Source organism: Sciurus vulgaris (genome assembly GCF_902686455.1).
Source record: "Sciurus vulgaris genome assembly, chromosome: 8".
Taxonomy (NCBI): Eukaryota; Metazoa; Chordata; class Mammalia; order Rodentia; family Sciuridae; genus Sciurus; species Sciurus vulgaris.
This window is the reverse complement of record NC_136468.1, coordinates 89,567,721-89,592,994: the sequence shown is the minus strand read 5'-3', so window position 1 is coordinate 89,592,994 and position 25,274 is coordinate 89,567,721. Positions and strand designations below refer to the sequence as shown.

The following is a 25,274-nucleotide window of genomic DNA, read 5'->3' as shown; positions in this document are numbered from 1 at the left end:
TCCTGGGACTGGGACAGAGGACAACATGGAGCAGCCTCTCACCTTCTTCTCAAAAACCAAGGACACGGCCCATCTCCTGCATAAATAAAGATTTAGAGGCTGGGGAGATAGCTCAGTCAGTAGAGTGCTTGCCTTGCAAGCACAAGGCCCTAGGTTCGATCCCCAGCACCCAAAAAAAAAAAAAAAAAAGATTTAGATTTCCTCCACAAGTAAGATTGCTGTCCTGGGCTGAGGGTAGACAGGAAACAGGGAAGAATAAACAGTTCCTGTGGCACAGCCAGCACGGGCCAGCCATAGGAGCCCAAAGATGCCTCTGTAGCTATGATTTGAGGTTAGAATGCTTGGTTTCAAACCATGGCTGTGTGACCTTGCGGAGGTAACTTAACTTCTCTGTGACTATTTCCTCATCTATAAATGGAAACATAATTCCTATTCCAAAAGCTTGTTTTGAGAAATAAATGTGTGTACATACACAAATATACATACAGAGCAGAGAATAATTTCTGGTATATAGTGAATATATGGTACACATTAGCTATAATTATAGTAATGTTTTTTCTATCAAAAGACACACTGATTTGCCATTCAAATAGAATGATAAAGCTTTTTCAATCCAATATTACCAAATTTAGGACAACCTCAGCTACTATTTTTTTTTATTTGACTATGAAATGTCGTATTTTGAATTTTGTGGTTAAAGGAATATTTTTGTTGGAATGGAAAGTATATCAAATATACTTCTTATCCCTTGGTAGGCTTGATTTGTTTGGGCTTTGATTTGGTTTTTACATAACTATCATTTTTTTTTTCAATGTAAAGACTTGGTGTATCTATTGAATGCTGCTCAAGAAAACTACTTGGTATATCATGTACTATCCCAAGTTGTGATTTTACATATGAGAAATCTTAAATAATAGATGCTAGGGCATTAAAAGATTAATAGATTAACAGGGTACAGGTGGACAATGAGAGTATGCATTTTTTAAAAATTTTTTTTAGTTGTAGATGGTCACAACAGCTTTATTTATTTATTTATTTTTATGTGATGCTGAGGACTGAATCCAGTCCCTCATACATGCTAGGCAAGTGCTCTACCCCTGAGCTACAACCCCTTCCCAAGGGTATGCGTTTTTGTGCATCTTTATTTTCTAATTTTTCTATTGTAAGCTTTGGATGACTATGTACAAAACAAATTTCAGAATTCAAAGTAGGATAAAAGAACTATAATTGGAAGTACAAAAAGACAGCAAGGATACTATTAGAGTCTGTAGGGCTTGCTCTGCAATTGGCAGCTGATCATCTGTTTCCTCTTGGGCAAATTTCTAGATATCTTTGAATTTTAGTGTTCTCAATTGTGAAACACACAGCACATTCCATTCCGTGATAGATTGAATGAGCCATATAGTGAATGCTCTACAGTGCTGCAAAGTCTTTCAGACAACAAATATTGGTTCTTTCAACAATTAGCTGTGTGACTTTGGATAAGTCATTTAACCTCTCTGTGCCTCCATTTCCTTACATCTCCTATTAATAGTATTTGCCTCACATAGGTTATTAGTATATGGATTAAAGGAGTTAGCATATGTAAACAATTTAGGACAATGCTTGGCACATGGTAAGTGGTAGGTTGCTGCCAGCTCTTATTGCTCTTATGAAATCTGAATCGAAACCTTCTGAAAAGCATATGGTTCCATAATCGTGGAAATGTGGTCTATTTTGGTGACAAAAATAACAAGCAAGAATAGCACAGCATTTTAGTGTCACTCATTGGCAAAGACATTAATTGCTATTCATATATAAACTTGTGATGTTTATGTGGCCAAATGTCCAGGTTCTGTTTTTTTAAATTTGTTTCCATATATTTAAACGCAAGCTCTCATTTTAGGACTACTCAGCAAACTCTTAACTGCCTGAGCAAACTTCTCCAATGAGCACTTTCTTTTCCATTGTTCTGCCTCTACGTTGTTCCCCAGCATTCAACAGAATTCAGAAAGTCTGCACTCACATCTCTTAGCCTGTGAATTTGCACAGCATGGCAAGTACATCCAGGGTCCAAGGTGGTCCACTTATTTATTAGACACAATTTTTACTGGAGGCCTATCTTGCTTGGAACCATGCTTGCTAGTCATTGGAGAAACCTAGATGAAATAAGGGACACAGTCTCCAAGAGATAACTTGGTGGCCAAGAGCATGGGCTTTGGAGTAACTCAGAACTAAGTGGGACCCCCACTCCACCCACTGCTCTCTAACATAAAGACCTGTGTGTCCTTGTACATGCTACTCACCTTCTCTGAACTTCAGTTCCCTAGTCTACAAGACACGAATAAGAATAATAACTACTCATAGGTTCCCTGTGAAGCTGCCTGTAGAGCATTTGGCACAAGGTTAGCTCTCAACATGTTAACTATTGCGATATGGACTTGAAAGGTGGCCATCGCAAGCTGATAACTATAGTCTATGAGAAAAGTGAGAGTGAATTCCAAGGGAGACTAAGAGAGCACAGAGGAGGGAGTGATTTGATTGACCTCTAGGGCTCAGGATTTAGAAAAATGTAAGAATGAGACTTTAATTGCTGACACCTTCTGTTCCCCACTACGATGTCTGCCCAGCCCATTGCTCATGAGCCTTGGTTGAGCAGGTCTGCCCCTATCTCAGATCACTAAGACCGTATGTTCCCCGTCTCCAGTCCAAGACCCAATCAAAGCTCATCTTTATCCTTGTCAGATGGTTTCGTCAAGGTTATCTTGTTGAATCATGCAGCTGATGCATGACTCTATAGAACAACATCCCAAAGAATTCACCATCCAGGTGCAGGCAGTGGCCTGCAGTGATGGTGAACTACCCTTTGAAAGACTGGGTACCAGTTTTGAGCAGCTCAGCAACACTGACAACACCTGGGCCAGGCCTTTGGAAGCAGCCTGAGCCAGGTAAGCACGATCCCCACAAAGAGCCGAGCACCTCACACTCATGGCTTGACAGTTCACAGGCCTTATTTCTGTTCCATTGATGGGTTCTCCTACTCATGACCTCTGTCCAGAACACTGAACATGGGCCTCATGCTCTGGGCCCATGCTGTCTGTCCTAGATCTGCTCTTATTCACAGTTCCTTGAGTGTTGACCCCTGGATTAGACAGTAGTATGCAACGATCAGCTAAGGTCACTCGCCTATTGTCATTTGTTCTTATAGTATTTTGCTCTTCAGAGGAAACCAAAACCCACCTATTTATAATTTATAGCCAGTGGGCTCATTTCATCCAAGGGGGCCATCCGTAAGATGTATAGTCTTTGTTTCACGTGGCAGAGGTTATAATATTCACAGGCAGCCCCCAATCACCTGACGTCCCTGTTTTCTCTTAGACCAAATATCTCCCAGTTCCTCCTGCAGTTTCTCTTGGGATGGTCTCCATTTAACCCACTTCTTTCCAAGGATGCTGTCCTGGTCAACTTGCTACAGACATGAGGCCAATGGTGGCTTTTCCATGTTCTGGGTCCTAGAGACATTTGCATGTGCCTCTTAGCTTTAATACAGTAGCCCTGAGAAGTGAGCAATGTGGGAAATTCTGACAAATGGGCAGGTTGATGTGACCCGGGACGACTTCTGCACACTGCATATCACCCCACAAGAGGAGCTTCTCATTTTGCCTACAGAAGGAAAGTGAAGAACTGCAAACATCACTGGGAACAGTAACCCTCAACAGGGTCTGGGAACAGGTGCTATGTCTGGAATATGCATTGTCCAAGGTGCACCCATGAATGTACAGCAAATGGTAGATAAGACTTCTCAAAACTAAATCTGTGAAAAATTACACCTTTTCCTTTTAAGGTGTTCAAAAGAATGGAACAAAAAGCTGGAAGAAGGGATTGTGACTATAGCTCCAGCAACTGGGGTAACTCCATGTAATGCCACAGCCAGCCCTAATGCTCTCCATAACCAAGAGAACAGTTCTGCTGAATGGTCTTCCAGATCTATTCTGCTCCCTTCTGACTGCTTTGTACCCTAGAAGGCTGCCCTCTACCTATTGCCCCCGACCCCCAAAAACATACTCCCTCAACTGGAGGGCCAAAGGCTAGAGAAGTCACAAATCCATACCTACCTGCAGAATGCCTACTGGACCTTGGATGGCAGTGGCTTTGTCTCCAAAATGACATGCACCCCCGACCCCATAGGTATGCCCTCCCTGGTGGGCTCTTCCCTTGATTCCCTGCCCCTCCAGTTCCAGAGATTGATCTTGGAATTTGCTGTGGTGAGTCCCTAGTTAGCCCACCCATAATTCTGGACCTAGACCCTTCATTACATTTTCCTTGACTTTGAGGGCATCATGTCTTTCTGCGGGGACCATGATTGATACAGGGGTCTGTGTCTCAGGAATATTTCATCATGTTCATATGATTAGCATTACTGTGACCACTAAACCTTCCTGATTGTAGCTGAGATCTTCAAGGTCTTGCCCTATGGTCTCAGCATTCAGGAGTCCATAGAGGAGTCCAAGACTAGGTAGATGCTGCTTGACCTCCAGTACAGTGTCTCTCAGAATCCACATGCTCCTGAACAGAGACAAGTCAGGGAATATTTTGGGTGAGGTTGAAGGATCTGCTTGGAAATGTTTCCTGGTTAACAGCATTTGTTGGTCTGGCAATGTGATAAGCTAAAGGAGAAAGGAGGAAGGGAAGGTGTTATGGTTTAGATAGGAAGTGTCCCCCAAAGACTCTTATTGAAGACCTGGTCTCCTATGCAGTAAGAATCAGAGGTGTGGTTTTTAGAAAGTGATTGGACATGAAGGCACTATCTCATCAGTGGATTAATCCATTAAAGGATTCATAATTTGAATGGACTACTGGGAGGTGGTAGAGGCTGTGGGAGGTGGGACTTAGTGGGAGGAAGTAGGTCATTGGGGTGTGTGCCCTGGAAGGAAGGTTTATCTTCTCCTGAGCCCCTTCCCCAACCCCTCTCTCTCTTTCCCAGCTGCCATGAGCTGAGCGGCCTTCCTCCACCATGCCATTCTGCCATGATGTTTAGGCTCACTCAGGCCCAGAGCAATGGCCCCAGTTGACCATGGATTGAAACCTCTGAAACTGCGATCCCAAAATAAATCTTTCTTCCTCTAAGTTGTTTTTCTCAGGCATCTGTCACATGATGAAAAGCTGACTAACACAGAAAGCAACTAAGAAAACTTGCTGTTTAATTAGTACTCACTGCAACCTATTGAAAAGGTATTTTATTATCCCCGATAAAATAAATGAGAAAATCTAAGGTAAGGAATCTCCCCAGGGACACAGCTACAAAGAAGGAGCCAGGAACCCAAAACAGCAACCCTGCTGCCTATGGGCTTTCTACAACCTGAAATACCTTGTTCCATCAAGACTAACTGAAATTTTCCCAAAACAATCACTGCAGATTCACCCTGTTGGGGAACATCACCATTCCCAACTCTTAGGAAGTACCATATGTTTAGGATATAAGTGATCGGATAATAAGAAGATGGAGTTCATTAGAAAGACCACAAGAAAAACATCAGAATTTACTTATGTTAATAACACTTTCTCTAAATGAATGGGCTATTATGTCCTTTGGGCCTGTTTTTATTTCATTTCTTCAATTTGCCTGGATCTGGCTTCTCAGTTGTCCTTATTTTGGCTATTTCTACCCCAGGAGGTGCCATAGGTTCTGTGAAATCACTACCTCGCAGCTGCGCTTGCTCCTGCAGAAAGGCAAGAGAAATCCAGTCCCCCTGCTTCCTTTTTAAAACCTGACAGTCACACCTTCTACACTTCAAAGCCACACCGCGTGACCTCAGCAGGCTGACATAAACGGACATTCATGCAAAAGATTATTCATTCAGTGGCTTTTCCATATGGGAAAGAAATAGCCATTAGTGAACCTTTGTAGAGTTTTAACAGTTTACAAAGCCATTTTCCATACATTAATTTAATTTGGTTCCTAGAATGATTTATGGGATGGTTGTAATTTTTTTTCTTCTTATTTTGCAGATGACAAATCTTGAGATTTAGAGAAGGAAAGTAATACAGTTGAAGTCACACTACCAGTAAAAGGCAGAGCTATGACTTGAATTCAGGCCCTCTACCCCTAAATACTAGGATATTCTTAGAACAGCAAAGCAAATCCATTTTCTAATGCTTTGGGATGTTTCTATACCTGCTGGAATTATTCTAAGTGCCTTGAATCCTGATAATACATTTATGATGCAAATACATGAATGCTTCTCTAGAAGACTCTGGTTCCTGTGGGTGGTTTTCTCAAAATTGATAGGATGCAGGCTGTCCTCTTGCCATGGAGGCTAAAGAAACAGCATCAAGTATCTTTCCAGCATCTGCTGCCCTAGACAAGCTGCAAAATGCTCTGCACTCATTCCTGACTCAACAGTCCAAAACACCCGCTGTGTCTCAGCTTGACACAGCCTCCCGGGAAAATTTAAAGAAATTCCAAACTCCTTGTGTCCTCTTCTCTACTTTGGCAGTACCAACTCTAGTCTCATGGTTCCTGGAGCTTTTCTGAAGACGCAGGGGTCCAGACATCTCTAACTTAGCTGCCTATCTGAGCACCTACTGACATTCAGGAATAAAAAAGCAACTTCAAAATTCCTTCTCTACCAAGATAAGACCTAGGGAGGATGGGATTAATGGATCTACTCTAAGAGTCCAGTCTATTCCAGCCCCTTCATGTACAGTTGTATACCAGTATGTCCTGTTTCCCAAACAATACAGAACCTATTTCAATGAGTTTTAATAAACAAAAGTGCATATGAAGAGTATTTAACAAACTATCCAAAACTTAGTCATTACTCTATAATACTTATTAATTTCACAGGGCCTATACTTCAGAATTATATAGCCTTGTCTTGCAGAAGCCCCCATAATAGTACTTTCAAAATGTATAACACTCTATTCTTTATAATAGTTTGAAACAAAACTGCATGTGGCATGGATCACTGTATGTAAACAAAGTTAGATAATCTACGTGAAATGAGAAAATGCCTAGAAAACCACAAACTACCAAAGACTCAAGAAAAAAAAAATTTAAATTGAATAATTCTGTTACAACTAATTTGAATTAGTAACACACACACACACACACACACACACACACACACATCCCTTTCCACAAAGACTAGCTCAGGCCCAGACAGCTTCATTGCTGAATGCTACCACATATTGCAAGAAAAACTGACACAAATAATTCACAAACTCTTCTAAAAAGTCAAGAGAGGAGAACATTTCCCAACTTATTTTATGAAGCTATTAGTGCCCCAATAACAAAGCCAAGAACATCACGCAAATATTGTGACAACATACCAATATTTGTTATGAATATAGACACAAAAACTTCAACAAAATACTAGCAACCCATATCCAAAAACATATAAAAAGGAATATAGAGCATGATTAAGTAGGACTTATCCCAGGAATGCAAGGTTGGTTTAACATCTGAAAATTTATCAATAAATGTTACACCACATTAATGGAAAAAGGTACAAAAAATGCATCATAAACTCCATAGACACAGAAAATACACCAACAAAATCCAATAGCCTTTCACAATAAAACTAAAAAAACCAAGAATACTAGAGAATTTCTTTCAACTGATGAAAGCATCTACAAAACACCAAAACAAAACTCATAGCTAACAACTTAGTAAAAGACTACATGCTTTGCTCCCAGGAACAGGAACCAAAAAAGATACCAACCCACACCGTTTCTATTTTAGCGGAAGTTTTAGCGAGGGCAATTCAACAAGACTAAAAAAAAAAAAAAAAAAAAAAAAATCAAAAATTTTCAGATTGACAAGGATCAAGTAAAATTATCTCTGTTCACAGATGACAATCTTGTAATGTAGGAAATATTAAGGAATACACCAATGAAAAGAGAAACTATTAGGATTCATAAAGTGTTTAGCAGCTTTGTGGGATACAAGTTAATGTACAAAATTCAACTATTTCTTGAGACTAGTAAATGAAATTAAGAAAACAATTTCATTTGCCATAAGCATCAAAGTAATAAAATATTTGTAACTAAATTTAACAAAAAAGTACATACATCATATCCTGAACCCACAAAATATCATTAAAAGAAATTAAAGAATACCTCAATACAGGCCAAGACACCGAAGGATTGGAAGGCTTAATACTGCTAAAATGGTAACACTACCCCAGTTGATTTACAGATTCATTGTAATCCCAATCAAAATCTCACCTGTTTTTTTTGCAAGTTAGCAAGCTGATCATAAAATTCATATGGAAATGCAAGGATCCAGAATAGCCAAAATAATCTTTAAGAAAGAACAAAGTTGGAGGAATCACATTCTCTGCTTTCAAAACTCACTATGAAGCAACAGTAATCAAGACAGTGCAATACTGGCTACTGGCATAGGACAGAGCTCCTGGAATAGAATTGAGAATCCAAAAACAAACAATTGCATTTATCAATAATTGATTTTCAAAGAAAGATCATTCAACAGAGCGGGGAAAAAGATCTTTTCAGCAAACGGTGCATGAACAACTGTATACCCACATGTAAATAATACAGTGGGACCTCAACTTCACACCATACACAAAATTAACTTAAAATCAAACATAGAAATAAATACAGAAGTAAGTAAAACCATAAAACGAGAAGAAATCATAAGCATGAATCTTTATGACCTTGAGTTGGGCAATAAATTCTTAGATGTGACATCAAAAGAACCAGCAATAAAAGAAAACATAGATAAACTGGAATTTATTAAAATTAAAAGCCTTTGTTTTTCATATAATGCCATCAAGAAAGTGAAGAACCATCCACAGATTGGGAGAAAGCATTTGCAAAGCATCTCCCCGCAAGGGTCTAGAATATAGAACATATAAAGAACGCTTGCCATTCATCAATAAAAAGACAAGCCAAATAAAATAGGGATATATTATTTGAATACACATTTCTTAAAAGAAGGCATGCAAATGATCAATAAGCACATCCAACATTACTAGTCATTAGGAAAATACAAACCAAAAGCACAGTGAGAGACCACATTCAACCAAATTATCATATGATTCAGCAATTCTACTGCTGGGAATGCACCCAAAAGAATCTAAAACACAGGTCCACACAAAAATCTGTTAACTTGTATATATATATTCATGGAAGCATTATTCATAATAGCTAAAAAATAGGAATAACCCAAATGCCCATCAACTAATAAGTGGATTAACAAAATGTGGAACGACCATACATTTACATATTGTTCAGCTATAACAAAGAATGAAGTACTAAGCCATTCCACAACTATGGATGGACCTTGAAAACATTATGCTAAATAAAAGAACAAAGAGGGCTGGGTTTGTAGCTCAGTGGTAGAATGCTTACCTAGCATGTGTGAGGCACTGGGTTCAAATCTCAGCACTGCATATAAATAAGTAAAATAAAGGTCCATTGACTACTAAAAATAGTATTTTAAAAAAGACACAAAAGGCCACATATTATGTGATCCCATAATTATAACTACCAACAGGCTCTAATAAGAGCCCAGTAACATGAAATGTCCAGAATGGGCAAATCCACAGAGACGGAAAGTAGATTAATGATTACTACTGATTAGTGGGAAAGAATAACAGTGCAATGAAAATGTTCTAACATTAGATAGTAGTGATAGTTACACAATTCTATGAATATACTAAAAAAAAAACAATTATTATATACTTTAAAAGGGGGAGTTCACAGTATATGAATCATATCTCAATAAAGCTGATATCTCCATCTGTAGATATGTAGACATACCTACAAGTTGGTGTCCTAAATTCTACCACAGTTTTGAAAAAAAATGACAGCAGGTTTACATGTTAAGTTCTCTAAGGCTACAAAGTCCATATCTTCTGATTCAAAATCAGGACACATTCTGACATGGGAGTTTTCCGCTTTTTCATTTATTTAAATTACAAAGTCTACACACCCAATCAGACTCATTAAGCTATTTTACAAACCATCTGCTAGGAAAGTGTTATGATGGCATGAAATTGTAGCTGTCACAGAAAATCCTAGAGGTATGGCCTCACATACGTCAGCCATCAGTTCACATCAAACATACATATTTCATTACTCAAAAAATCACACCCTAATTTCTAGACTCTAGTCATGATGAGTTAATGGAAAATTATGACTACCAATAGGCTCTTATGCAGGAAAATAACTCTCATCTATGTTCTCCTCTGAACTTAGGAGTGTCGGCATTTAATAAGCACAAATGCTAGAAAAAATATCCATCCAAAATGCAGGAAGTGGAAGCCCTTGCTTTGTTTGTGTCATGTACTAGGGACATATTACATGCACCATAAACATTTGCTGAATGCTCATGTGGATCCTTGGCCGTGGAACCCGAAGTCTTTCTTCTTGTTTGTCTTTGTACACCGTCTCCTATGATTGGACACTGAGGATGTTTACAGGATCTACATCTCTTTGATACCCTCTCCTTTCTTCTTTTGCTGTGGCTCCTCTCATTCCCAAATGCTCCACCCCCACCTCCCACATGTGGATAAAGGTATAGCCTCTCTTCTATGCTTAAATCTGACCCCTAGTCTCAATTCCCATGGCCACCCCCTTAGATCAAGCCACCTGCAGCTTAGCTGCATTCTGGAGCAGTGGCCAGTATGGAGAGCTTGCCTTTATGAAGTACTTACTGTGACAAACAGATTTCACTTCATCTTGGCCACAAACCTATCAGAAAAGTGTTATTATTCTTTGTGAAGTGAGGAAATCAAGACTCAGACTAAGTAACCGTCCTCTGGTCCTGATATTTGGGTCTGTGGGACTCTAAGGCATTCACTCTTCCCCATCCAACCATCTTATACCTGGTCCTGCCACAGGGCCTCCAGGGATGCCAAGGGACCTCAAAGGTGGACTTCACCACCACCCCCGCTCACCATCCTTCATTGTCCTCTCAAGTAAAGTGTGAAATCTCTGACAAGGTCATTCCTAATGAAGCCCTGAACCCTCCTGTCTTATTTATGGCCAGTTCCTTTGTCTTTGAGAAATCATCTCAGCTGTCACCATCTTGATAAGACACCCCACCTGAAAAATGAGTTAGGAGCCCCTCTCTTAGCTTCCCATGGCTCTTTCCCTCCACCCCCACCCCTGAAAGTTCTTGGAAGGCAGCGTCTCATGGAATCAGAATTAAAACGACAGCTTCACTTCCAGCTCTGTCCCTTTACCAGGTATGTGCATATACTTCACCTTTTGGTACCTCATTTTCCTCATCTGTAAATCAAGGGAAATGATACTACCGATGTGTACTTCATTGGGCTTCTATGAGGTTTAAGAAAAATAATACATGTGAGGCAATCAGAAATGATAAACATGTTTATAGATAAATATTTGACCTGTTACCTTCTTTCTTTACTTCTAATTTCTATTTCTGCTTTTCCTGCAAACTTTCACTTCTGATTCTAAATGTAATTCTCGATATGATTTTCTTACATCTGTAAAATATGTAGTTCTTTCCAAAATGCCTCTTCCTCAAAGCATTCTGTGAAGCAGGCAAGACAAACCATTGTCTTGAGAGACCCAATGTCACGTGACTACAGAGGGCCCTTGAAATTAGCAGGTAGTGCGAGCAACAGCAATGCAAGATACCATCACAGGGACAAGAACTGCGGTGGTAGGAAAAGCATTGGTTCCAAAGTCCTATTTGTATACTTATTTACTTCTCTAAGCCTCATTATCCTCATCTATAAAATGGGAGTAACAACCGTACTTTAAGATTTTAGGGAGGATTAAATGAATGTGTGTGTGTGTGTGTGTGTGTGTGTGTGTGTGTGTGTGTGTGTGTATTCAGTGCTGGGAATATACTTAGCACCTAGTAAACATGAATAAATGACAATAAACAGGCCGCCAAGGGCAACGTCACTGAGCTGGTCAAAAGTAAGGATGGCACAAACCCAAGCTGGACCATGTGTCTCCCTCTGTCATTCCGCCTTCCCACCTTCACACCCGGGTCATGTTCTCAGTGGAACGTGCCCGTCAGCCCATCCATAAATGTGTACTGATGCCTGCCCTCTGCCTCCCTTCACAGGAAACAAAGAGAAAGAGTGCAGGGGGCAAGGGGAATACAGAGGAGAGGGTTTAGAGCAACCCTTATAAGATTCCAGAACCTCAAGCCATGCCATGGGCCTGGGACCTAATGAAGAGATACCAGCACTATATGACTCTGATCCCACAGCTAGCCTCACTTTTCCTGCAGGGAGGAGATCTCTGCAACAGGAAAAAAGGCCCCTTTGCCTGGGTCTTATTCTCAGTGCAATCCCACTCTGCCAAGGCAGGAGAAAAGACTGTCAGCATGCAAACACGAGCTCTGTCTACTGAGAGAGGAACACTGGGTAACAGGACAAAGGGAGAGAAGCATGGGATGAGCAGTGGCGGCTGGATGCCAGCGGGGAGGATGCACTCCCTCGCTGAGAACGTGACGGCCACGAGGCACTCATGTTGACTTTTCCCAGAGGAGAAGAACGAAGCCCAGTTCCACTGGGGCGTTAATGTGGAGGGTGTGGGGCGTGGAGCAGAGCTCCGACGGCTGCATTCCGTCTTGGCAGGGAGAGTGACAGGGTGTGGGTGTCCTGTCATCAGATCTGCAGGACATCGACCCAGCCCATTACATCAGCAAGCATCTCATCCCTCAGGGAGCAATGATGGCTGAGCCCACGAGGGTCAGCACAGCCCACAGCAAGGCTTCCAAAGCTGATGCTTCTCCCCTTCACTGTTCTTTCTCTGAGAATGGCCACTCCCATGGCCCACTGCGTCTCAGGCACCACCTAGGTATTTAATTTATATTCATGCATTTAATTCCCACATCACCCCTTCCAAGAATGCAATCTCACCCATATTTTACTGGTGACTTAAGTTGGGCTCAGAGAACTGAAGTCATTGGCCATGATCACACAGTTAGTTTGCAAAACTGGGATTCAAACCCAGGTCTGTCTGAAACAATAGCCCATGTTTCATTTCACCAAACCACATGGCCTGTAGAGAAACCCCAAGATCCCTCTAGGGACACAGTCTTTTCCTACCAACGAAGGCATCAGATTGAAGTCGGCTGATACTTTCCTACCATCCCTAATGCAAACTTCCCAATTCACTTTCTCAACAAATATTCACTTAGGAAGCACTGCATTGTCAAAATATCTTGCTAAACACTAGAAGATATAAAATAAATGACAGCCTCAGGCCTTCCCACAGGCCCAAAACTAAGACTGTTTCCAACGCTAGGTTTCTGCTCCAGGGTTGTACCTATTCCTGATTGTTCTAGTCATCCAGTCAGTAATTCAGTTCCCAATTAGGGGTCCTAGAGTCCTGCTGTGCTCTTCCAACTCCCTTTTCCAGAACTGGAGTCCTGTCCTATGGCTAGAAATCTAATGGGAAACTACCATCCAGCCTGTGGTCTGAGTCTGCCTACATGCTGGGAAACCCCACCCCTTATGTTGGATGTCCAGTGCAAATCTCTGGACAGGACTGTGACCATTAAGACCACAGGGCCGGGCTTAACCTTCACTCTACCAGGCTGGTTTGAGATTTTGTTCTGAGGCTGGAGGCAAACCTCGCTCTAAGCCCACCAACCGCCATTCCCACCTCTGCAAGTGGCAAGGTCAGAAAGAGCTGAGTGCCAGGAGAAAATGGAAATGTCCCCTGTTTCTGAAAGCCAGTCTTTTACAAACTTGTCTGCATGTATTCTATATACCCAAGCATATCGACTTAACATCCAATCCCTGGCATTGTTCACTGTCAGAAATATTAAATCATTTTCTTTCCTTTTTACATAGCATCTCCTCAAATTTAAAAACAGATGTTCAAATTATTTTGGCAGAAGACAGATAGATAAGAGGTACTCTTAGATCAGCAACACCCCAGATCTAGAAATGTGTATTTGCTGTCTGCCACAAGGGAAGACCTTGTCCCTATGTTTATTTAAGTAATTAGATATTTAGCATATACAGATTCAAGTGCCTGAGATTAGCAGGTCAGTCCAAAATCTAGCAATGCCAAAATTCAAAATTTCAAAGAAAGCTTTACTCAGCAGTAATCATTCTGACTATAGCCAGACAAGGAGGAGGAGTGCTATCAGGATTGAGTGTAGCCTGCATCTCTTTCCAGGGTCCTTTTTGAGTGAAAGCTTGGTATGCAGGGTGGTGCTTGCTCATGAGAAGATATAGAACATTTGGGAGGTGGGGCCCAGTGGGAGGCCCTTAGGTCACTGGGGCCTTGCCCTTGGAGGAGTTTGTGGAGCCTAGTCTCTCTCTGCTCCTAGTTTGCTTGATCCCAAATGCATTCCCACCATTGCTAGCTGCCAGCAGAGAACTGGGCTGACACCAGTGCCATACCCTTTAACCTCAAAACTGTGGGCTAAATAATCCTCTTCTTCATAAGTAGCCTGTGTCCGGTGTTTCATTATAGTGATGAAAAGTAGACTAATACAAGTCCCTAGGCACAGATCCATAAAGTTAAGACAAGAATAGAACAGGGGAGGACTGTCCATGTGCACAAGGGCACGTGCAACCTCCATATTTAAGGAAGATCTGCTAACCAGCCTCCATGCTAAAGGGACACAATCTTTAAAGAGGTTTTTCCATTTACCTAAGAACTCCACAAAGACTTTGGAACTACAACCCCAATCAGGGTTCCCTTCTGGAGAGAATGATTGTGTTGAAAAAAGAGTCCTTAAAAGAAGCCTCTTGGCTGAGGCATGAGTGCCCCCTGAGCAAGCAGTCCATCACCATGAACCCCCTCAGCTAAGGACCATTGTCACAAGGTTGCCAATGACCAAGCCATAACCAGGAGCAAACCCCTTCAAAACAGCACAAGACAGATTTGTTTTCCAAGAGCAAAGGAAACAAACTAGGAGACAATTCTCCAAAGACTGAACACTCACAACCAGCAAATGCCTGCTGGAAATTTATATGCCACGAGTGTAAAAGCAGTGAAATTCAATAATCTCAAAGCCACAGATTTGTAACTTGCACTTATGTAAATATTTATGGATTCTTTGGGTGAAAAAATCAATCCTCTCAGCCTTTCTCTTTAGTACATGCTTTAGAGGGAACATTTTTTTTTTTTCTTCTTGAGATGAGGATATAAACTCTAGCTATAGCTTAGGAAAATTAAGTCAGCAGCCTGCTCAAGAATGATCTAGAGTCCATGTATGATTTCACTCTAACAGATTATAGTGCTTTTTCTTCCCCCACACCAATGGAGCACAGGGAAAATAGGATGGTCTCTTCTGTGGCCTGGCCTTGGTGAGACTAAAGAGGTTAGAGGTGGCCAGGTCAGCAACACCCTTTATGTAATAATAAGAAAGGAAATGGGGGTATCTGTCTCCATCATCATGGAGGAGTAAACTGCGTGTGGTTCCCACCTGTAACTGACACGTGCACACCTTTACCCTGATCATCTTGGCCAGAACCCTGACAGTAGCCTGCTAATAACTCCCCTTCTCAGGTGCTCACTGAGCCAATCCCTCCTTCTGGTGTTGCTATTTTACCTCCCTCTCAGCGCCCACCTGAAGCATGAAAGCCCCAGGCGTACTCTTCACTCCTTAGCAGGATGGTCAAGGTGCTCTCTGGTTCAGCTCCAACTACTATCCCGTACCAGACTGCAATGCACATTCCCACATATCTGGGATCCTGACTCTTTCACCACTGTGTGAGCCCACCACACACTTTTGGCATTTAATTTACAAATGGTATTTTTCTTACACTAGTCAGCAGTGCCCTTTCTCCCTTCTATATTTATTAAAATTTTGTTACATCAAGACTTGATTCAAATGCCACCAAAAGGAAGTTTCTGACCCCCTTTCCCCACCTGTGTTCCACTCCCAGATCACAATGCACTGCTCTGTATGTCTGGCTCCAATAGGTAATATGCTCTTTCGATCTTGCCCATCTCACAGTTTCTGAAAATTAGCCCAGAAGGTTCTACACATTAAACATTGCAAAATGAGCCCGGGAATTGACATATGTCCACTGGTAAGTGAACTATTTCAGTGCCTCAAGAGCAAGCCTTGGCTGAGGACATGAAGCAGGTTTTACATGTGGCTTTAGCCTCGTCTTGCTTCTTTTGTCAAATGCTAAAACCTGTGCTCACTATTTGCCTGAAAGAACTGAAATTGGTAGTGATACTCTTAATGTACCTTGGGGAGATGGTCATATCCCACTCTGCAGTTACGGGGAAGATACCATTCAAGGGTAAGTGAGATGGCTTGCTGAGGTCACTGTAAGATCACCACTTCAGTATCTATTTGGAAGTGGGGACCACTATACTTTGTCCTTCATGGTTCAACAGACCCAGGTCAAAACACATTCCATTAGAATGAGTGTTATGGCTTGGATATGAGGTGTCCCTCAAAAGCTCATGTGTGAGGTAATGCAAGAAGGTTTGGAGGAGAAATGATTGGGTTATGAGAACCTTAACCTGCTGAGTGAATTAATCCTCTGATGGGATTAATTGAGTGGTAACTAAAGATGGGCAGGGTGTAGCTAGAGGAGGTGGGTCCCTGGGGGTGTGACTTTAGGGTATATATTTTGTATCTGGACAGTGGAGTCTCTCTCTGCTTCCTGCTCATCACGTGAGCTTCTTCCTTCCACCACACTCTTCTGCCATGATGTTCTGCCTCACCTGGAGCCCTGAGGAATAGAGCTGGCTGTCTATGAAACCGTGAGCTCTCAAAAACTTTTCTTCCCCTAAAATTGTTCTGGTGGAGTCTTCAAGTCACAGCAGCAAAAAAGCTGCCTAAAACAATAAACTAGATTCCCCAAGTAGTAAAGATTCCTTGGAGGTGGCACATCAACTTATTCACATTTTAAATGTCATTTGCATACTGGTACTTCAGCTCTTTGGAAAGGAACTATATATGCTTAATAGCATTCCTAGGAATAATATGCATTCCAGATTTTCATATTATTATGCCTTAGCTCCAATAGCTGTCTCCACTGACAAAAAGCATGGTGGAAAGGAAGTGAGGACAGAGGCACAGGTAGACCCATCCTGACATAACTGGCCATTTGTCCCAGGCAAATGTGTGGTGTCCACAGACACACTAAGGTAGCACTAGGAGACGATCTGGCCAACAAGGAGGAGAGGGAAACCTGGAAAAGAGAAATTCTGAGGGAATAGGAATGCTGATAACATGGTGGAGCAGCAGGGAGTCAGCTCCTGCCCACCTTGACCACAGGGTCCCTGGAGCCCATGTTCAAGCCGATCTGAAACCCAGAACCATGCATGGGTCATTTTAATGATGACTGTCACTGCTTTGGTGGAGAAGGCTATGCTGGAGGGAAACACATTAGGAGAGAGGAGACTTAACAGGAATAAGAACTAGAGGAGAGTCTCTTTCAGAGCCATTAACTAGAGATCTGATCCTCTTTCAGCAAAGAAGTTTATAAAATCCCTTTTGCCTCAATATGGCAAAGCACACAGCATTTTAATACAGAGATTTTCTTTTGCTTTACCCCAGTGCATTGAAGAAAACACACCTCTAGTAATTTCAGTGATGATGCTAAATGTCACCAGCCATAACTAGAGCCTCTGAAGCTTAAGGCAGGGCAGAACCAAACATCAAGTCCTGTAGAACGCTGTTGGGGTGCTTCACTTAATTTTTTAGCATGACTGGAAGGACGCTATGAGCATTCACTGGGTGAGACCCAGGGATACCAATTATCTTGTCATACACAATAAATTCCCACTCAACAGATACTTGTCCAACATCCACCCACCAACTCTCAACTACTGTTGATTCACGTAGAAGAAAAATTACATGAGAAACGAATTCAATGTTAGATGTATAAATTAAACATTTTGCGTGATTTTAATATACACTGAAATATTCAGAAATGCAACCTGGAAATTAAGAGAAGATTGCATTTGGTTTAATTTGGAACTTTCCTGACAGTTGTTCATAATTTGGGAAAGTTAGAGTTGCTGACACAAGGCATCCATATGGGGCTACATATTTGTAACTGCCAAATTCCCAGACTCATGGTGTGATCCTCAACTGAGATACAAGAACTTCGTCCTTCATTAAATCTTCTAATACAGCAGTACTTAGTATTTGTAAACTTAAATACAATAATCCCACCTTATCTTTGATTTTTCCTTCCACAGTTTCCGTTACCCTCAGTTAACCATGATCTGAAAATGTTCAGTGAAAAATTCCAGAAATAAACAATTCATTAAGTTTTAAATCATGAATCATTCTGGGTACCATAATGAAATCTCTCGCTATCCACTGTGTCCTACATGGGATGTGAATTACACTTCTCTTCTAACATATCCATGCTGTATACACTACCCTCCTGTAATCACTTACAGCTATCCTGGTTATCAGATAAACGCTCAGTGCCTGTGTTCAAATAATCTTTATATGGACGACCAACATTATGTCACAATGTCTTCATCATTTGCATCACTTTTCATCACATAGGTATTCATATCATTTCACATCATCACAAGAAAAGTGCAATAAGATATTTTGAGAAAGACCACATGCACATAACTCTTATTATAGTATATTTCATTGTTAGTTATTGCTATTAGTATCTTACCATTTCCCAACTTATAAAATTAAACTTCATTATAGGTATGTATACATAGGGAAAAACATAGTATAGATAGAATTCGGTACTACCCATGCTTTCAGGCATCCACTGGAGGTCTTGGAATATATTCCCTGAGAACAAGGGAGGCTACTGTATGGTGTTTGTTTCTCCATTTGCCCTGGCCCCCCTTGGTCCATTCTCTGCCTTTCTCTGTCCAGCCCTCTGTGGCAGGAGACTGAACTCCAGGGACTGCATCCTCCAGGTACCTCTGCCCTCTGGCTTCCAGTGTTTAGCCAATGAAAGGCAGTAGCCAGGGATGACAGGGTAAGAGGAGAGGGGCTGGGCTTTTCACTCCCTGTCCCCTCATTCCAATTCCCTCAAGCTTTAGCTCTCATGGCAGCCTGGGACCACCATATCTTCCCTATGCTCCTGCAAGCGTAGGGATTATATGAGCCCCCAGATTTTACTCATTCCTGGAACCCTTCCTATCCTTGGTTGGTTCCAGAATCCTGCTCTCACCTTGACTCAAGTCTTTTTGATTAAACACTTTTTACTGTGCTGTTTCCTTTCAGAACTCTGACTAATAAACATTCCTCAGTATATGCAGGAGACTGGTTTTAGGACCCTCCATAGATGTGCTCAAGTCCCTTATATAAAATGGTACAGTATCTGCATGTAACTATGCACATCCTCCATATATTTTAAATTATCTCTAGATTACTTACTGTATTTACATGGTGTAAATGATATGTAAATAGTTGTTTACCATATTATATTAGGGAAAAAGTAGAAAATAAATGACCATACATGTTCATTACAGATGCAACTTTTTCCCCAAATATTTTTATCTGCAGTTGGTGGAACCTGCAGATGCAGAACTGGTAGGTACAGATGGCTGACTGAATGTATCATTTTATTTAAATTATATTTCTTTTATTTCTTTATTATATCTAGGGCTTCTTTGCAATTACGTGCCTAGGGTAGTCTTTCAATCTGCAAAATTCATTTTAAAATTGTAACAACCATTTTTATGAAATATTTGTCATAAAGAAGGCTCATTTAAATCTGATGAGGCTGTAGAGAATGAAGACAGAGGATGCAAACTATAACTTTGAGCCACTGCAGGCAAAGACCTCACTGAGTTTCTGCAGTGATGCCAACATTCATGACAAAATCATCAGTCTAAGCTGGGATGGGGAAGCTCAGAAGTGGACCAGCAGATGATGCGGGAGAGAAAAGAATCAGGTCAGGGAACTGTTTCCCTTGCCACTAGGAGCTGGAAAAACCACACAGCACGGACACCTTCGTATCACTCACACTGCTATAAATATACATAGGCTATCTGTGCATAGGCTTTAAAATACATTATCTTTTTGGGAAACTCTGTGGAGCTTATTCAAGAATTTGAGTCCCAGGGTCCTCAAGAAATTCAACAGGAACTTTAAAGTTGAACAACAACTGAACTGCATAGAAAGAAAAGCCATACTTACATCAAGATTCCAGGACCCCCAGATGGAAATATTAGGTTAGCAACACTCTCTACAGAGGGACACCCACCTATGGACGCTCCTGTAGGACCAACATACTCAGCACACAAAACCCTGAGCAACCTTGCCCCACTCCCACTGCATGTCCACAGCATGTATGTATGCATGAATGTGTACATACACATGCATGTACACACACACACACAATGCAGATCCTAGGCAGACTTGGATCACACTGTTTTGAAATTACAACTTTACAAACTAGATTTGCCCAGGGCTAGTTTTCCAGAGGAGACGGAAGAGGAGGGTACTACATACACACACAGGCACGTTTTAGCAAGAGGACAGAAGGGCATCCCAGAAAAGTGACTAGAATCCAGATCAATTATCAAAGACTGGAACAGCCTGGACCTTACTTGTTTACGCCCAAACCACAAAAAAGATCTACAGCAAGCCTAACACAGCTGGTGTGACTTTGGGTCTGAGGAATGTTAAATGCCAGTCACAATGTAGAATTGCCATTTTCCACGAAAGTTTTTGTAATGAATACACAAATTAAGGGAGAGTTCCTATCCAGGAGGGGCATTACAGACCCCACCCCCAATAATGACGTTTACTTCTGCTCCCCTTTCTGCATCCACACCCACTCCGTACGCAACAACAGAGCCCTCTAAAGCTTTCCAGGTCACAGCCAGTGCTAGCATAATTGTGGAGCACATCAGAAAAATCAACATTTTTTGCCCACATCACCTTGACTGGAGGTATGAAGAGCTTGGTTCACCCTGACGGACCTGGAATTCCTTATAGATCTACCAATGATACTTGCCACATAGCAGGGGTTCCTCTGCCCCCAAATTTATAATGCCATAGGGATAAACATCCACAGCATCATCAATGACCACAAACACCCCACTATATCAGAAAGAAAATGCTGATAAATGGAACCGAAGAACATCACACCAAGTGCAATAAGCCAGACCCAGAAAGACAAGAGTTGAATTTTCTCTCAAATTCAAAAGATAGACCAAAATAAGGATACAAAGTGGGGGTGGGGGGATTGGCGAGATAGAGGAAGGGGACTAAGGGAAAGTAGGAAGGATGGGACAAAGGAACACTGAGCATGGATTGACCAAACTATTCTATGTACATGTATGAATTTTACCTTCATGTATATCTATAATGTACAAACTTTAAAAAATAACTATGAATAAATAGAAGAAAGATCAGAAGAAGAGAGGACGGGGAATGTGTTGGGGGAGGGAGGGAGGGAAGGAGGGAGGGAAAGGGGAAGTATTTGGGACTAAATTAGAGCAAATTATAGTCCATGCTTATATAATTATGTCAAAATGAACCCCAATATCATGTGTAACTATAATGCATAATAAAAAATTTAATACATTTTTTTAATATAGAGAGACAGTGTTCATCTCCTCTACCCTGTGTTTCTATTTGCCTATTCAAAATCCACATTTGGACAGAGAGGAAGGTGTGCAAAGCTGTAATGAGGTGGAGCATCTAGCCAAGTGCATACGTTATCTGGAGAAAATTATGGTTTAACATCAGCCTTTTGAGTTGCTTAGGATACCCTTTCCTGAATCTATGTTGGGCATTTCCTAATTGCATATTTTCTCCAGCATGAGAAATTGCAAGCTTGATAAATTATCTTCTTCAATATTTTGCTTGATATACAAATCAAGAATCAGAATGGCAATTTAGAACAGCAGGTATCACGCTTTTGAAGTGAGATAATGTTTAAGATTTTCTAGGCTCTTTCTTCAGTTGCTGTTTCTAGTGACACATTATATAAGGCACTTAGATAACCACTAATTGATTTAAAATCCAACTTGCATATTATAAATACTCTTGAGCTCTTTATTATCTTGGTTCAACAGAAAAAATTCAAATCATGATTATAAATCACAACAGACTCCATCAAACAAATGACTTCTACTATACTGACATTGTCTTTTAGGAAGAATAGAACAAAAATAAAGAAAGACAAAATTAAAACGTATCAGCAATATCACTTGATTCTCCAAAATAGTAGCTTCTCTTCTTCTCATAAGGAATGTATAATTTCATTCCTGTGGTCCAAAGGAAGTTCAAAGATTCAGTCTCTTTATTGACTCAACTCACCTCACAATCCAGATCTTTCAGTTCAGACAGACCCAACATCTAAGAAATCAGCAACATTGGCTTGTTTTCTCTGTGAAGTAAAGGGTAGAAGGGAGATGGAAGAAAGAGGCAGGAAAAAAAGTTAGAGGAAAGACTGACAGGGACTGTTTTAAGAGAAATTGATGGTTATCAACCTTGGTCAAATGATTTTAAGAAACCAAGAAGTTTTTTGAAAGTTCATAAATTTGACCTTAATGTTAGGAATATTCCTGTTTAAGATGCCCTCCAGTGATGACAACAGGTCCCTTAGCGAAGAATCTTAATACAATATTTGGCTGAGCAACAAGCAAAACTTACATAGTCCTAGCACAAATGCTATTTTTTGGTTTCCAACTATTAGAGTTAACCAAAAGCACAGCAGACCTAGTTGTGCATATGAGACAAAATATGAAGGCAGAACACCTGAGGAGTGTGGAAGTGACAAGGGAGTTATCAGAGCAGGTATGAGGGAGAAGGGAGCAGGGCAAAGAAAATTATCCTGAGAAGGCTAAAGGCTCCATCTTAAGCAACAGGATTTAAAACAATGAGTGTCTTATTCCATTTTGTGTTGCTATAACAAAATAAACGAGACTAGATACTTTATAAAGTAAAGGTTTATTTAGCTCACAGTTTTGGAGGTTCAAGAGCACAGCACCATCACTGGCTTCTGGCAAGGACCTCAGGGCAGAAAGCGATCACATGGGGTGTGAGGAAGCCAGAAGGAAAGCTGAACTTGCTTTGCAAAAACCCACCCCCAGAGCAAGCAATCCAGTCCTGCAAGACCTGACCACCCCACTCCATGAGACCAACATGAACCCCTTCCCAGGACAGTCATGACCTAGGCACCTCCCAACAGGCCCCACCCCTTCATGGTCCCCCTCCTTTCAATATCATCACATTGGGGAGAAAGCTTCGACATGGGTTTTGGTGGGGACAAACCACATCTACCCATAGCACTAGGTCACTAAAGTGTAAAAAGATGATAAATAAACAGATTTAAGCATATTATATAGAATTTAACAGTAACTTCCAGACCCCCTCTCCCCAAAAAAAGGAAAAGAAAAATTTACAGAAGATCACTTCTGGTGAGTGGTCACAGGAAGAATTTTTTTTTTTTTCTCTTTTTTGGTACTAGGAATTGAACTCAGGGACACTCAACCACCAAGCCACATCCCCAGCCCTATTTTGTATTTTATTTAGAGACAGGGTCTCACGGAGTTGCTTTAGTGCTACATTTTTACTGAAGTTGGCTTTGAACTCATGATCCTCCTGCCTCAGCCTCCCAAGCCTCTAGGATTACAGTGTATGCACGCCTGGCAGGAAGAGATGATTTTTAACTAAAACTTTTTTGTATGTGATGTACTTCACCCCTCTGTGTACCTAGGATAAGGAAGAAGAGAAGGGGAGAAGGAGAAGCCACTTGATCAAAATAAAGAGCAGGAAAATGCCATTTAAAAAAAAGATATGAAGGGTGAGAAGTGGTCTGAAGCCGGTTAAGAAGAGAGTCTCATTTTTCCCTGAATCAAGGCTAGGTATTTGAGCTGAGAATAGCAGAAGGAGTCCTGAAGGAGGAGTCACAAGGCCTACGACCCAGTCATGGCTCTGCTCCTTCTGCTGTGACCATGAGAAGGTCATCTAACACCTCTGAGCCTTAGTTGCCATGTTTATAAAATTAAAAAATCAGACTAAATCATCTCTAACACCACCGGACCCAGGACCGCCCATGTTTCTGGGTTTGCCCTCAAATCCTTAAAACCTTGCTAGCTTATCAGTTCCCCTTCCTGGGGCTCAATGCACAACCTCCAGAGACCACAAGATTTAGAGCTCCCACATTCTTGAAGTCACAGCTGGTGACCACTGAAGCCCCCTGAAGAATTCAGGAGGTTAAAGACTCACTTTAATATCTGCACAGTCCTCCAGAGGACACACCAGGAACTCAATAAATTCCAAGAGCCAAACCCACCAGCTCTGGAAGGGAAATGCAGAGCCCAGAGAACCATGAGTCTGAGAATCTTGTTAAGGTCAAACAAATTCTGAGATATCCAAAATTTTAAAAAAGCAGATCTAGAAAAAGCTGGAAGGGATTGAAAAAAAAAAAAAAAAAAAAAAAAAAAAAACACACATATGACCACCCCCACAAATGGTTCTCTCAGGAGTAATTTCTTGCTGCTTCTTGTCTTTTTCATTAGCGGATTCCAACCTTTATAAACATCTCTTCCAAGTCAAAGGAAGAGTCAGTGGGAAGAAGGGAAAGTCTGAGGTTTACCTGAGATAGCCAAGGGACATGGGACAGTCGTGTCATCAGAGACCCCCTTTTGGAAATGCCAGGTAAAATAAAAAATCCTTGAGTCGCCACATTCTTTATCTTGTTCCCTCAGCTGTGTCCATCCCACCCCCAAACACACACAAACACCACCCAGTCCCCGCCCCTAGCAGCACTCAGGTGGGATCCATGTTCCATGACAGGAAGAATGGACTTTCTTGCCAGGCTTCCCTCCACCCCACATGGTGATCAGGAAGGTTGGGTGCCGCAAAAGCCAAGGGTTACATTAAAGAGGCTCTTACCCTAGGACACTGAATAAGTTAGTCCAAATTTCTCCCTTTCTAGACTTGTACCAACTATAAGAACAAGGTCACTGTTTCAGTCAGCTTTTGCCCTGCTGTGACTGAAAGATCTGACCACAACAATTTTAGGGAAGAAAAGTTTAGATGAGGGTTCATGGTTTCAGAGATCTTAATCACAAAAGGCTGGCTCCATTCCTTGAACTCCAGGTGAGGCAGAACATCATGGTGGAAGAGTGCAGCTCACATGGTGCTCAGGAAGCAGAGAGAAGAGTCCACTGGTCCAAATTAAAAAATATACCCAAAGCCAAGCCCCCAGTTCCTACCTCCTCCAGCCACAACCAATCTGCCTCCAGTCACCACTGAGTTCATCCCACCAGGGATTAATTCACTGATTAGGTTCAGGCTCTCCCAACCCAATCATTTCTCCCTCCAAACCCTCTGGTACCGTCTCACACATGAGCTTTCAGGGGACACCTCACATACACACCATAACAGTCACAGTGTGGGC

At 41.4% G+C, this 25,274-nt stretch overlaps 1 protein-coding gene across 7 annotated transcripts in view; it reads right to left on the bottom strand.

The window, feature by feature from the left end:
* CREB5 (cAMP responsive element binding protein 5) overlaps positions 1–25,274 on the bottom strand; it is a 392,310-nt gene that overhangs the window by 332,879 nt on the left and 34,157 nt on the right. The window contains exons 1-2 of one of the 7 annotated variants that reach the window (XM_079152562.1): positions 23,065–23,082; positions 22,184–22,253 (exon numbers count right to left, since the gene is read on the bottom strand). The exons of 5 other annotated variants lie outside the window; for them this stretch is intronic. In XM_079152562.1, coding sequence (XP_079008688.1) covers positions 22,184–22,222 — 39 coding nt within the window. In that variant the 5' untranslated portion in view covers positions 22,223–22,253; positions 23,065–23,082. Of the gene's footprint in view, positions 1–22,183; positions 22,254–23,064; positions 23,083–25,274 lie in introns of those variants that run through there. One more of the 7 variants, XM_079152561.1, reaches the window with a different exon arrangement.